This window comes from Mytilus trossulus, chromosome 13 (genome assembly GCF_036588685.1).
Source record: "Mytilus trossulus isolate FHL-02 chromosome 13, PNRI_Mtr1.1.1.hap1, whole genome shotgun sequence".
Taxonomy (NCBI): Eukaryota; Metazoa; Mollusca; class Bivalvia; order Mytilida; family Mytilidae; genus Mytilus; species Mytilus trossulus.
Genome location: NC_086385.1, coordinates 17,909,103 through 17,922,909, shown reverse-complemented (window position 1 = coordinate 17,922,909; position 13,807 = coordinate 17,909,103). Strand labels below are relative to the sequence as shown.

At 33.5% G+C, this 13,807-nt stretch overlaps 2 protein-coding genes across 2 annotated transcripts; one reads left to right on the top strand and one right to left on the bottom strand.

Annotated features, from left to right (window-relative positions):
- Positions 1–1,837: 1,837 nt before the first annotated feature.
- LOC134694641 (uncharacterized) lies at positions 1,838–3,449 on the bottom strand. Its single transcript, XM_063555680.1, has 2 exons — positions 3,055–3,449; positions 1,838–2,468 (listed from the first exon to the last, which is right to left on the bottom strand). Exons 1-2 carry the CDS (start codon positions 3,134–3,136, stop codon positions 1,864–1,866), a joined length of 687 nt encoding a protein of 228 aa, XP_063411750.1. The 5' UTR covers positions 3,137–3,449; the 3' UTR covers positions 1,838–1,863.
- Positions 3,450–7,296: 3,847 nt separating this feature from the next.
- LOC134694640 (peptidyl-prolyl cis-trans isomerase FKBP2-like) lies at positions 7,297–13,012 on the top strand. Its single transcript, XM_063555679.1, has 4 exons — positions 7,297–7,645; positions 8,939–9,084; positions 12,040–12,170; positions 12,672–13,012. The coding sequence occupies exons 1-4, from the start codon at positions 7,392–7,394 to the stop codon at positions 12,828–12,830; spliced, it is 690 nt and encodes a 229-aa protein (XP_063411749.1). The 5' UTR covers positions 7,297–7,391; the 3' UTR covers positions 12,831–13,012.
- Positions 13,013–13,807: the final 795 nt, after the last annotated feature.

Genomic DNA, 13,807 nt, shown 5'->3' with positions numbered 1-13,807 from the left:
ATGAGATACACAATAATTTCAATGAAAACTTTAATTTTAATTTAATCTATTCATTTAACAAGGTTTTTATAGTATTCCTTAGGCCTTTTCAAAAGTTTTGAGCGTTTCTGATGAAATTTAATGTAGAAAATCGTTTTGGAAGCACGAAACTTATCAAGTGCTATTCATTATTTTTATTATAACTGTCAGAGACATACTAATACTATGTCTCCGTCACTATTGAAAATTGTTTAGCGCCATACATTTTTGTATATCATATATCATATTATTAAGGTGGTTAAATGTATATATATTTCTCGAGACAGATTTTCCTTTTACTTTGCCAAAATAAAGATTTTTCAAAAACATAATAAAAAGTAAGGGTCACCGTATTATTTTCCAAGCTACGAGTCGTTAAAAAATTGCCTTAACTTGGTAAGTTGGTTCATGAAAAAACACATTTATGTGAATAAAAAAATCTATGAGATAGAATTTTGAAATTAATTGTGAGAAGATAGGTTTTATAATATGTATTAAGAAAATAAAAATAAAAGATTTGTATCACCGAATTTGTTTTCTTGCTTAAAGTAAAAATAAAAAAATCCAGACTTGGACAAATAACGACTCCGATCGATCATGACCTATTTGGATTGTACAATCCAAGATGGCGGTATACCATGAATCTAACTGTAAAACACAATGTCAGTAAGAGGGAATTGTTTTCATTAAATTCTCCTAGAAAAGTGGGGGGAAATGCGCTTGTTTTCTTACTATAAATAATGTTTGTTCACAGTCCTGAAATTTGAATTAAGCATGCAACCCGTATGTGGGCCCTTTTCAAAAAATTTGGATTTTCTTGTACAATTAATATTTCTAAAAAAAATGTGTAAATATTTTTAATAAATTTTTAGATACACAATTTAGTTTTTGGTGTGTGTAACAAGTTCCAGCAAATTCAATATGAAATTTAGCTACAGAAATTACTTCCAGTGGGTTTCAAAGGGTCCAAAAACCCCAAAATTGCTTGTACGAAATTGTAAAACTAGCCTTTTTTAAATGCTGGTTTTAATACCCAGAGGAAATTATTATTTTTCTTTTGTTATTATAAATATATAGGTATTACTGCAGGTATGTATACACAAATACAGGGAATTATTAGATTTTATTAGCATTTTTTTTACATTTCATTTCGTACTTAAAAGAATGTCAACTACAACATAACACAAATGAAATAATGTTGCCAATAAATAACTGATTATATCCCTTGTTACTAAGGAAGTGCTCTCTACTTACTCTTCATCCTCTGATGACGTGCTTAAAGTTACAGGATGACATCATGGATTTATTTCATTATAGATTAGTTTTGGTGAGCAAAATTACTCCGTAATTTTATTCTGTCAACTTTGTAACGGCAAAAACATTGATAAATTTTTGCATAAATATTTGTTTTACCTAAATCATTCAAAGTCTATGCTACTGACTCTAATTCAACAAAAAACATTTATCTGGTAGTATTAGGGTCAAGAAAAACATTCAAAACCACAAATAGGTCATCTACATAACGGTCAACTACATAACGCCGTGAATGGTCATGACGTTACGCACGATACTGGTGTCACCAAACGTAACGTCGAATTACGACGTTTTCTACATGGAAAAATGAAACGTTGAAAAACGACGGCATTGAAAGACTGAATTTGATGTTTTTTAATTCGATTGTATGTTTGTTTTGTTTATTTCCCTTTCAGTTTACGTTAATTGTTTCTTTAGTTTTTCTTTTTTTAATGTTTGTTTGTTTACTTTTTAAGAAATATAAAAAATATACATTTTGTAAGAGCAATTAAAAGACAAAATAACTCGTTCAATTTTATTCCGAATAGTCTGTTATAAACTGCTTTGCTCTGCCAGTCCAATTATTTCTTCGTGAATGGCCAAGGACAAATCAATTACGGAGTCCGAACTTTTCAGTTTTTCTTGACATGATCCTGCCTTCATTAGATAAAAGTCTTCTCCTTCATCGTCTGTATATAAGGCAACTAAACTTCCTTTTCGGATCATATCAACTACCTCAAAATCGTCATCTGGGGAGATATCTTCAACAATTGCACACCCGCGTTCCTTTTCTGTTTGTATATTTTTTACTAAGCCGACAGGTTCTGTATGTTGACAGGAATGAGCCATGTTGAGCAAGCAGCTATCACAGCTGTAGCATGACAAATTTTTTCCCGAAAGTAAGCCTTCTCGTTCTGAAATGATTTGATGAATATTTCTGTTCTGAGGTATGGACTTAAAGTACCTGTCGCGATTCCGATCTATGTTGTCTATGAATCTGAAAACACGCCTTAAACAAACTGACGAATCTCTAGTTTCCTGTAGGTTTTCATTTGCAAATTTATAAAAATCATGAGCTTTTTGAATTGTTGCTTTCCTCCTTAAAATCGCTAAGTTAGCTTGTCTTTTAACATATCCACCCGCAGCATCTTGAGGGCCTACAGTGAAAAATATAAATATTTAAATCAGATATTGTAAATACTATGGCATAAACAAGTATTGGAAATACACTAACTGCAAATGTTAAGAAGATTACAGAAGCGACACGTTTGGAATTTTTTCAGATGTGTTTGGTGTGGGGATCCAGAATTTTGAAAGGGTTGGAAAGGGGGGTCTTTTCACGGCGTAAAATTCAGTATAATTGACCTTATTGTATGATTTCTTTAAATATTGTGTTGAAATTCGGATAGTTTTTCATGTTAAACAGATTTGAAGGTAAGCGGGCGGCGCGCACCTCTAGTAATCCGCTCATGGATGCGAGTTAGAATCTCACTCATTACAAGGTGCGTTTGACTCCAAAGATTGTAAGCTAATCTGGCGAAGATGGATGTTTTCTTTCCGGAATCCCACAATGATTAAAACTGAGTGCCGTGGTGACGAAAGTGAGTATTGGCAATCATACCACATCTCCTTATTTTTATAATTATTGTGCGTCCACTACCTGAGTGCAATACGTGTTGAATGAGTTTTCTTTCTCTTAGGGAACAAACCTATAGATAAATCATTAAGATATCTTCGACTAACCTTTAGCGTGTGAAGTCTCAAAATAATTCCTTATAAGTCTGTCGTATCCAAAATCTTGCTGTCCATTTGACACATCACCCATACAGTGCCTTGATTTATATTGACATTGGCAACCATCAGTATATTCGTGTATTGTTGACACATTATAGGATATGGAATTCAAGTATTCTTCTATCTGATTTTGGACTTCATGGACAAAATGATGATCGTGCTTATCATCATTACTAACTACAAAGAAATGTTCCTTAATAATATTTGGGTTTTCAGTTGTGCTGTCCTTTCCGTCGTACTCAAGAACTGCGTGTCTATAAATGATCGACACGTGAAGAGACACCTCTGTGCGTTGGAAATAGGAACTTTGTATTTCTTCTCTGGCTGAACACCTTTAAAACAGAATAAAGAATATTATGTTTATCGTTTTTCTCAATTCAACAGCTGAAAATCACGGCATGGAATTTTGTAGAACATCATAAAATTGTAATAATAATTGTTGGCATTTTCGATATTGTATTGATTACAAGTTTTTTTCAAAAGGAATATAAAAAGTAAAAACACAAAAATACCGAACTCCGAGGAAAATTCAAAAAGGAAAATCAAAAATCAAAAGGCAAAATCAAAAGTCCAAACACATCAAACGAATGGGTAACAACTGTCATATTCCTGACTTGGTACAGGCATTTTCTAATGTAGAAAATGGTGGATTGAACCTGGTTTTATAGCTAGCTAAACCTCTCACTTGTACATGTACATGAATTTCAAACAATTATACGGAGTTAATTTTACGGACAATTTAAAATAGTAATCTTATCTAAGATTTGACAACGAGGCTGTGAAAAATGCAATGGTGTTCTCGATTTTAATTTTTGAATTGGCGAAGGGTGTCTGTTCCCTCAGGCTTTGAGAAACATTACATATTGGCCAAGTATACCAGTTTTGTGATTACATGTACTTGTATGTGTAATATAATAAAATTGCTTGATTCAATTACCGACAGATATATTGAAAGGATTAATGTCATATACCTATATTGAAAACTTACCTAAAGTTTTCTGAAAAAGTCTTGTATACAAATACAATCGTTGGCAGAAAGGTTCGATATAATAGCCCTGAGTTGCTGGTTTTGCCATGCTGCTCGGAATTGTTGTGAGGGAAAGGTAGATAAAAGCTCCAGTAGAAATTTGAAAAGTGTTCCTATTTTTGTTGTTTTTTTTACTGGCGTAAGTTTTTTTCTTTCCAGGTTCCCCTTTGTACAAACATTAACATATTCAAAGTTTTCCCATGTCACTTCAATAGCTTCATCAATTGTGTCATTTTCCTCTGGCATTAAAAGGAGATTTGCAACACCACAGTTTTGGTATTTTCTGTTCAAGCATTCTGTTTTATAATGCTCTTTATTTGTACCTTTAGGACATAAATTTTCAGCAAACATATATGCTTGACTTTTGAAAATGGGATAGCGTGCCTCTACAATAGCGCGATCGTGTAGATTCGAGAATCAATTTTCTTTGTTTCATACATTCTGAAAAAATAGTTCTGAACTCAATATGGTACCGACAGCAGCATGTATGTAGTTGACAAAAAACGTTATGTAGTTCATAATGCTGAATTAAATTCACTTTAAAATATGTTTTTAAAAAGTGTTATGATTTTTATGGAAATATATATCAAGCACAATGTAAATATGATTAAAAAAAATAGGGACCGAAACTAAATCAGTTATGTAGTTGACATTTGTCCCATACTTGTCCCTTACTTATTTCTATGTTATATTTTAAAATATTTTTGTAGTAGCATTAAAGATTGCATATTTTTATTTCAGGTTGTATTGTTGTTAAACTATTCAATATCATATTAAAGTTGAAAATTGAATATTTTTTTGTATTGTTATTTCACGACTGAAATATCCACATTTTTTGAAAATGACCCATGTACGTTTTCCTATCTATTGTGTATCGGATTCGAGCGTCACTGATGAGTCTTTTGTAGACGAAACGCGCGTCTGTCGTATACTAAATTAATGGTATCTATGATGAGTTTATTGAAATTGAAAAAAAAAAAGAATGTGTCCATAGTTCACGGATGCCTTATCCGCACTAACATTTTCTATGTTCAATGGACCGTGAAAATGGGGTACAAAATATAATTTGACATTTAAGGATGTATTCTTCTGACTTTTCAGTCTCGTTTAGTCTCGTTGAAATCTCGTTCTTGAATTATTTCCAAAAACTTTGATGGAAGTAGAAAATATCAATGAATTTTTAAAATATTATAATCAAACATAACTCTGTGAAAAAATTGTGTATTTACAATAAATGGTTTTTGAGTAATCCAGTTTTTGCATCCCATATCATTTTGGTCTTTTCAAATTTCTTAGATATGTATTTTTTCAATCATTTATAACAAAAAAGTTGCAATAATATGCATTTTGTTCTGAAAACGGAGAAAAATCACAAAAATACAAAATTTATAGCATGGTGAATTTTACACAAAAAAATGTCAAAACATGATAAAACTTTCTTATATTAACACCTACCTATAGTTTTTTAAAGTAAAATTTATTCAGATTGGTCCACTTCATCTTTATAGAAAGTATGAAAAAAAAGTGTAATTGTGAAAATGTGATTTTTTTCACGAAAATAGCCCAAAAATAGGTAAAAATCGATGAAAAATGGGAAAATCATCAAAATTGGGCATTTTCAAAGGGCTGTAGCAAAAAAAGAAGTGCACCACCATATGATTTTTTCTTCACCAACTATTTTGTTACAGTCTTATAAACCAAAAAATCAGGTTAAGAAAAAAAGTTTAATTCTAGAAATGTTTGGCTCCTCAGAGGTGTACATCCTTAAATTAAAAAGATCATATCATAGGGAACATGTGCACTCTAAGTTTTAAGTTAATTGGACTTCAACTTCATCAAAAACTACCTCGAACTAAAATTTTAACCTGAATCGGGACTGACGGACAAAAGAACGGACGGACGGACGGAGGTACAGGCCAGAAACATAATGCCCATAAATGGGGCATAAAAAGATCCGAAGCTTCGTAAATACTGCACGTTTAAGAACCATTGTAACAAATATTTGAGGTGTCTGTTATTTTCTCCTGTTCCTTTTAAACATCCGGTCGTATCCCTTCATCTCATACCTTACAACCTATTGTTAATTTGTTCTCGTCCTGGATATTAATAACATATGTTACCTAGTCGTTATAAGCCCGTAACAATCAATGAACTAATTCATTTTATTTAAATTTTACAAAATTTTAGTCAAATAAAATAACTATTACATCTTTTTATATTTGTACAATATGAGGGCTTGATAGTATTCATATATATATTATATGCATGTCATGAAAAGGGTCCATGTGACATTTCATGAACTCTTGAATCGCTAAGCATGAAAATAATTGCTTCTATTTTCATCATAAAATTTTGATATCTCGAAAGCTTAGTGCATACATGTATCCCACGCTGGTTAATGTGAAATAGCACACCGTAAATGTATGGACTGTAAAAACGGAAATAGTCCTTGATTTGATTAATATTTAATTGTAAATGTCTTTTGAAAAAATATATTTTTGTCATTAAAAATCGGCATATCATAGCCATAATCAATTAGTTCGATATTAAAAATAAAAAAAAAACCCGCTTTATTTTTACAGCTGTAGATGCAAAACTTAATTCCTCATGTTAAGCACTTGTCTTCAAGGCATATACTGGCTCGTAAATGATAAATTATAACTCTTTTTGAACAAAATTTAATATTTGGAGGCGGTTTCAGGGGCTGATCCAGCCATTTTAAAAAAAAATAGGGGGGTTCCAATCACATGTTCCCATTCAAATACATTGGTCGTCCAAAAAAATGGGGGTTCCAACCCCCGAATACCCCCCCTCCCCCTTCTGGATCCGCGCTTGGCTTTGGGGGATGAATGACTGTGTAAGCACTTTTTAAACTTTTTAAATATTAAAGATGCAACCCGCGTTTATCGTGAATTGTTAATACGTTTCAAGCGGGATCTCGTAGTCTGCTTATACCAAAGTCTGTGTCGCTGTACGTTACAAACCAATATTGACCTTATTGATTCGAATAAATAATAAAAAATCTATTGAGTTTTGCATTAAGATTTGCAAAATAAACTGGCATTTTCAACACGTGTTCTGTTACTATAAATACTGTCGTAATCTTCTTTTAATTGACCAATCATTTTCCTCTAGAAGTAAATGACATATTATTGCCTTAGGTAATACATAACAAATATGAATTAGCCACGTTGAATATAATACAAAATAGGTATTATAATAAGAAAGTGCCTTCGCTTATAGAACACATAATTTCAAAATGGTTAAAATCTCTGTATTCCTCTGTCTTCTTGTCTCCGTTTGTTTGTCCGTACGGGCAAGCGAGGAGGTCAAAGAAATGGACCAAGAAGTAAAAGAAACAAAAGAACCGGAAAAGAAACCAGACTTGAAAATTGAAGTTGTGAGCCTACCAGAAAAAGGATGTGATAAAGATGCTAGAAAATCACAGCGGCTAGATATCCTCAGCATGAAATATACAGGATTTCTGGAAAACGGTACAAAGTTTGAATCCACGTAAGTTAAATCTTTCTCTCTCTCTATCTCTTTCTCTAGCGGCTAGATATACTCAGCATGAAATATACAGGGTTTCTGGAAAACAATATAAAGTAACAACCGAATGACATTCGGAGAAATTGACAATATACCGGGAAAAAAAAGGCAAAATATGTTTTATTTAATTGTAAATATTTCAAATCGGTATTGAGATAATGATATAGATTGTACCAGTGAACTGATTGACTGTACCACTGAAGATTTGCTTAACAAGAGATGGAACTAGAATATCTCTCTCTCATATCAATATTAGAATCACCATAACACATCATCATAGTGAATGTAGAAATTGCCTTATGATTTATTTGTTGAACGTTTATTTAATGATTTAGTACTTTATTATTCAGCAGTTTTTATTTCTACAGACGATCGTAAATTGGTGATGTAGAGGATTGACATTGCTATAATATTCGCCACCTGTTGTTTAATATATAAACATTATTTATAATAGTCAATGGGATTGTGTATAAAGCACCTAGATCGATTAAGATCAACTAAATTGTATTTTCTATACAAAAGACATATTAAATCATATGCATTTGCTACTTTAAACATGTCTACAAGTTTGAGTGAAGTATTTCATCATTTAAGATCAACTTCTAACAAATAATCCATCTTCATTTGTCCATGTTGTCATAAAAAAACATTTTTATTTTTACATTTTTACAACTAAAAGATTTTTGAATAGAATCAAATCAGATGATCATTTTATAGTTTCGGCCACTATGCACGACTTCAATTTAGTGCTTATGTGTGTTCATGTGTGGGCGGAGGAGAGGAGGCGGTTGCTGATACTTTTTTTTAATTTTTTTTTTTTATTAACTATCTAACTATTATTAGATCACTCCCAACTGCTCTTTAGGCTCTATGTTCATAAACTGTTTTTCTTTAATGGCAAAGTTGTTATATTATTTTTAAATGATTAAATACATGATTATTCAGTGTCGCAAATTCTAGGCTGTATGTCTCACGTAGTCTTAACGTTAGGTTTTTTTTCCGGATTTGCCTGGTTATAGTTTTCAGTAGTATCTATAAATATTGCAATGTTATAATACAAAGAGCTTGACAACAACCCAAAAAAAGAACACACCGCACTTTGCGCCACATGTGAAACGGCAAACCTTTTGTACATTGAATAAATAACGGCATCACTTTACTGCGATATCAAATCTGTTACAGTATAAGGTTAATTGTCTGTTTCTATGATATTAATAAATCCACTCATTAAAAGTAAATATTATATTCTTTTTACAGAGATGACCACAATCAAGAGTTTTCTTTCCAACTCGGTGTTGGTCAGGTCATCCAAGGATGGGAAAGAGGAATGCTTGATATGTGTGTTGGTGAAAAGAGAAAATTAACAGTTCCCCCACACTTAGCGTACGGTGATATAGGAGCAGGTAAGACCAATAAAACAAACATTAACAGCCCCCCACACTTAGCGTACGGTGATATAGGAGCAGGTAATAATCATTAAAACAAACATTAACAGTCCCCCACACTTAGCGTACGGTGATATAGGAGCAGGTAATAACCATTAAAACACACATTAACAGTCCCACCACACTTAGCGTACGGTGATATAGGAGCAGGTAATAACCATTAAAACAAACATTAACAGTCCCCCACACTTAGCGTACGGTGATATAGGAGCAGGTAATAACCATTAAAACACACATTAACAGTCCCACCACACTTAGCGTACGGTGATATAGGAGCAGGTAATAACCATTAAAACACACATTAACAGTCCCACCACACTTAGCGTACGGTGATATAGGAGCAGGTAATAACCATTAAAACAAACATTAACAGTCCCACCACACTTAGCGTACGGTGATATAGGAGCAGGTAATAACCATTAAAACAAACATTAACAGTCCCACCACACTTAGCGTACGGTGATATAGGAGCAGGTAATAACCATTAAAACAAACATTAACAGTCCCCCACACTTAGCGTACGGTGATATAGGAGCAGGTAATAACCATTAAAACAAACATTAACAGTCCCACCACACTTAGCGTACGGTGATATAGGAGCAGGTAATAACCATTAAAACAAACATTAACAGTCCCACCACACTTAGCGTACGGTGATATAGGAGCAGGTAAGACCAATAAAACAAACATTAACAGCCCCCCCCCCCACACTTAGCGTACGGTGATATAGGAGCAGGTAATAATCATTAAAACAAACATTAACAGTCCCCCACACTTAGCGTACGGTGATATAGGAGCAGGTAAGACCAATAAAACAAACATTAACAGCCCCCCCCCCCCCCACACACTTAGCGTACGGTGATATAGGAGCAGGTAATAATCATTAAAACAAACATTAACAGTCCCCCACACTTAGCGTACGGTGATATAGGAGCAGGTAATAATCATTAAAACAAACATTAACAGTCCCACCACACTTAGCGTACGGTGATATAGGAGCAGGTAATAACCATTAAAACAAACATTAACAGTCCCACCACACTTAGCGTACGGTGATATAGGAGCAGGTAATAACCATTAAAACAAACATTAACAGTCCCACCACACTTAGCGTACGGTGATATAGGAGCAGGTAATAACCATTAAAACAAACATTAACAGTCCCACCACACTTAGCGTACGGTGTTATAGGAGCAGGTAATAACCATTAAAACAAACATTAACAGTCCCACCACACTTAGCGATGATATAGGAGCAGGTAAGACCAATAAAATAAGCATAAAGAGTTCCACCACACTTAGCGTACGGTGATTTAGGCGCAGGTAATATGATAAAACAAAAAGTAACAGTCCCACCACACTTAGCGTACGGTGATATAGGCGCTTGTAATAACAATAAAGGAAAAAAGTAACAGTCCCACCGAACTTAGTGTACGGTGATATAGGCGCAGGTAGTAACATTTAAGGAAAAATTGACAGTTCCACCACACTTAGCGTACGTGATATAGGCGCAGGTAAGACCAATAAAACAAACATTAACAGCCCTCCACACTTAGCGTACGGTGATATAGGAGCAGGTAATAATCATTAAAGGAAATATTAAGTTCCTCGACACCTACGTACGGTGATATTGGTGCTAATCTTCCTTCTCTTCGTCAATATAACCTTGCTCAGTTGCTCCGTAATGCTAGTATGAATGTGAGAGGAGACTTTATCAAGATTGTTCTCGTCAAGCGTATAACTGTCTTACAAAGGGGAAAAAGACCAGTAATAAAAAGATAAACAGATATTTCTATTTTCTTCGTATATATATATTGTGAAATATCAGCCGCTCGACACAATGTGAAGCTTTTTTGGTCACTCGCGAAAAAGTTTAATAAAGTGACTCTCGGCGGATATTTTACGATATCAATGTGTAGAAAACCCGATTAATCTATGCCGGTAATGACACTAACAGTATTATTTACGTTGAAACCAGCAACTATAGGCCACCCTATGTTCACAGGGTCCTCAAACACAACAGGTGACGCAAAAATGATAACTAGCAATCAACCAATCAAACAATCAATCAATCAATCAATAATTACATTTTGTGATCCTTCCTTATTTTTTTAAATGGCATACAAATATACCACGAATTATGAAGATTCGTATACATGTACGACAGGCGTTTCGTCTACATAAGACCCACAGCAGTGACCCTCGAATTCAAATAATTGGCCATGTCGGGCCAAAGTTTACAACCAAACAAAGAAGCACGCATCGGGTTTTCCTTATCCTCTTTGTAATGATTCAAATGATTAAAGAATTTACTTTCTAAGACGTTAACAATATCTGATAAAAACACGTTTCAAGGAACCATTTATACCTTGGAAATTTAACATTTTATATTGTGAATGAACAACTTGGTCTTATCATTTAACAGTTTCATAATGCCAAATACATGTTTTATTTTCTCTAGCCGGCTTAGAAAGTAGAGAGGAAACCATAAGTGATCTAATTCATCAAGCTATCATCAAATCTCTGTGTCTTTACTACCATTCACTCTTTAATATAGAAAGAATACAAAAGGTTTCATTTTATTTGATTTGATACTTACGAACTTTTGAAAGATTGAAAGAAAAACTTCAACTTCCCTTTAATAGCATGTGAGCTTCCATAATTATTTTTTTAAACAAAATCTCATTGAAGAAAAGATAGCATTAAGAGTTGAACAATACATATCATATATCACACACCTGTGATATTTGCTATTATAACCTTAAAACATAATTTCTAATACCTAAGCTTAAGGTCTGTGAATTAAGCCCATAGGAACTCATTGGTGAGTGTTTGTTCATTTTGAGTTGATTATCGATTGATTTGCTTGTCATTTCAAATTATTCATTATATGATCTACATTCTAAATTTTTAGGTGAGAAAATACCTCCAGCTTCTACGTTAATATTTGAATGTGAGCTAGTGAAGATAGATAACGGACCTAAACCCACCAATGTATTCAATGAAATAGATGCAGACAAAGACGGCTTTATTACTAGAAAAGAGGTTAGTACATTAAAAACATCTTCACAAACGTAATGTTAACCAAATCTGCTTATTTTCTTATAAATTTGTGTTATATCAATTTTTGAATAGGATTATTCGTTCCTCAATAGCGTTTTTCAGGTTTTTGTAAAGACAATTTTGCTTCAGGCGTTGAAGCATTAGTTTCAATCAGGATGTGAGCTATACTATTGTTTCTTTCGATACTAACGCCATCGTGGAATTATCAATTCACAAAAATAGGTGCTGACTGGTTGACTTATGATGTGGCGATAGTTTATTTGGTTAGAATGGTATACTTGAACATAATTTGGAGCGTATCTCGAAAAGAAGATAATATGGGTATTCAAGAATTACTTCCTGTGACATTAATACTGCAAAACACTTTTGACCTTTTTATGAATATTAAACTTTTAAAATTAAGTTGATAGGCAAACCTATAAACTGTACGTTTTTGATAAGCATACATTACAGACAAATCATACATATTGTTCTATGTTTCAGGTATCAGAGTTCCTAATTAAACATTCTGAAGACAAAATAGAACCAGAATCAGAAGAGCATCAAAAGGTTCTTGACAATATATTTCTTCATGAAGATAAAGATAAAGACGGTCAGATATCTAAAGAAGAGTTTAGTGGACCTAAACACGACGAGCTATAACCTGATGTACATCTTTAAACCGGTCTCATTTTAATTTATTTCCCATTTCGCTTATATGGCAGTGCTAGTTTCACCAAAACATCTGTAATTAAACCAAAAGTTTGCTGTGTTGTAAAAAAGTTTCGTAAAAGAGAGAGAAAGAAAGTGAGAGAGAGAGAGAGAGAGAGAGAGAGAGAGAGAGAGAGAGAGAGAGAGAGAGAGAGAGAGAGAGAGAGAGAGAGAGTTTTGCTTGTGTATAATTGTGGTTGTGTCTTGTAAGATTTGTCACGAACAGCATGTTGTATGCATGGTATAGTAAATATTTTGTAGCATTGAAATGATTGATAATATTATCCCATTATCCATTTTGAGAATAAAATTATTATGATCGTGTAAGAATGAAAGATTTACAATCCATTATATTTGAAGACTAGCACATTTGCAATGTCACCTATCATCAACCATCATTTCAACTCATCATGTTCTTTGCAGTACTAGCACATTTGCAATGTCACCTACCAACCATTATTTCAGCTCACCATGTTCATTGCAGTACTAGCACATTTGCAATGTCACCTATCAACCATCATTTCAGCCCACCATGTTCATTGCAGTACTAGCACATTTGCAATGTCACCTATCATCAACCATCATTTCAACTCATCATGTTCTTTGCAGTACTAGCACATTCGCGATGTCACCTATCAACCATCATTTCAGATCACCATGTTCATTGCAGTACTAGCACATTTGCAATGTCACCTATCAACCATTATTTCAGCTCACCATGTTCATTGCAGTACTAGCACATTTGCAATGTCACCTATCAACCATCATTTCAGCTTACCATGTTCATTGCAGTACTAGCACATTTGCAATGTCACCTATCAACCATTATTTCAGCTCACCATGTTCATTGCAGTACTAGCACATTTGCAATGTCACCTATCATCAACCATCATTTCAACTCATCATGTTCTTTGCAGTACTAGCACATT

Coding starts and splice junctions, on each gene's coding strand:
- LOC134694641 (XM_063555680.1), bottom strand. CDS start 3,136: ATGGGTGATGTGTCAAATGGACAGCAAGATTTTGGATACGACAGACTT. Junction 2,469..3,054: donor TGAGACTTCACACGCTAAAG/GTTAGTCGAAGA, acceptor TTTTCACTGTAG/GCCCTCAAGATGCTGCGGGT.
- LOC134694640 (XM_063555679.1), top strand. CDS start 7,392: ATGGTTAAAATCTCTGTATTCCTCTGTCTTCTTGTCTCCGTTTGTTTG. Junction 9,085..12,039: donor GTACGGTGATATAGGAGCAG/GTAAGACCAATA, acceptor CTAAATTTTTAG/GTGAGAAAATACCTCCAGCT. Junction 12,171..12,671: donor GCTTTATTACTAGAAAAGAG/GTTAGTACATTA, acceptor TCTATGTTTCAG/GTATCAGAGTTCCTAATTAA.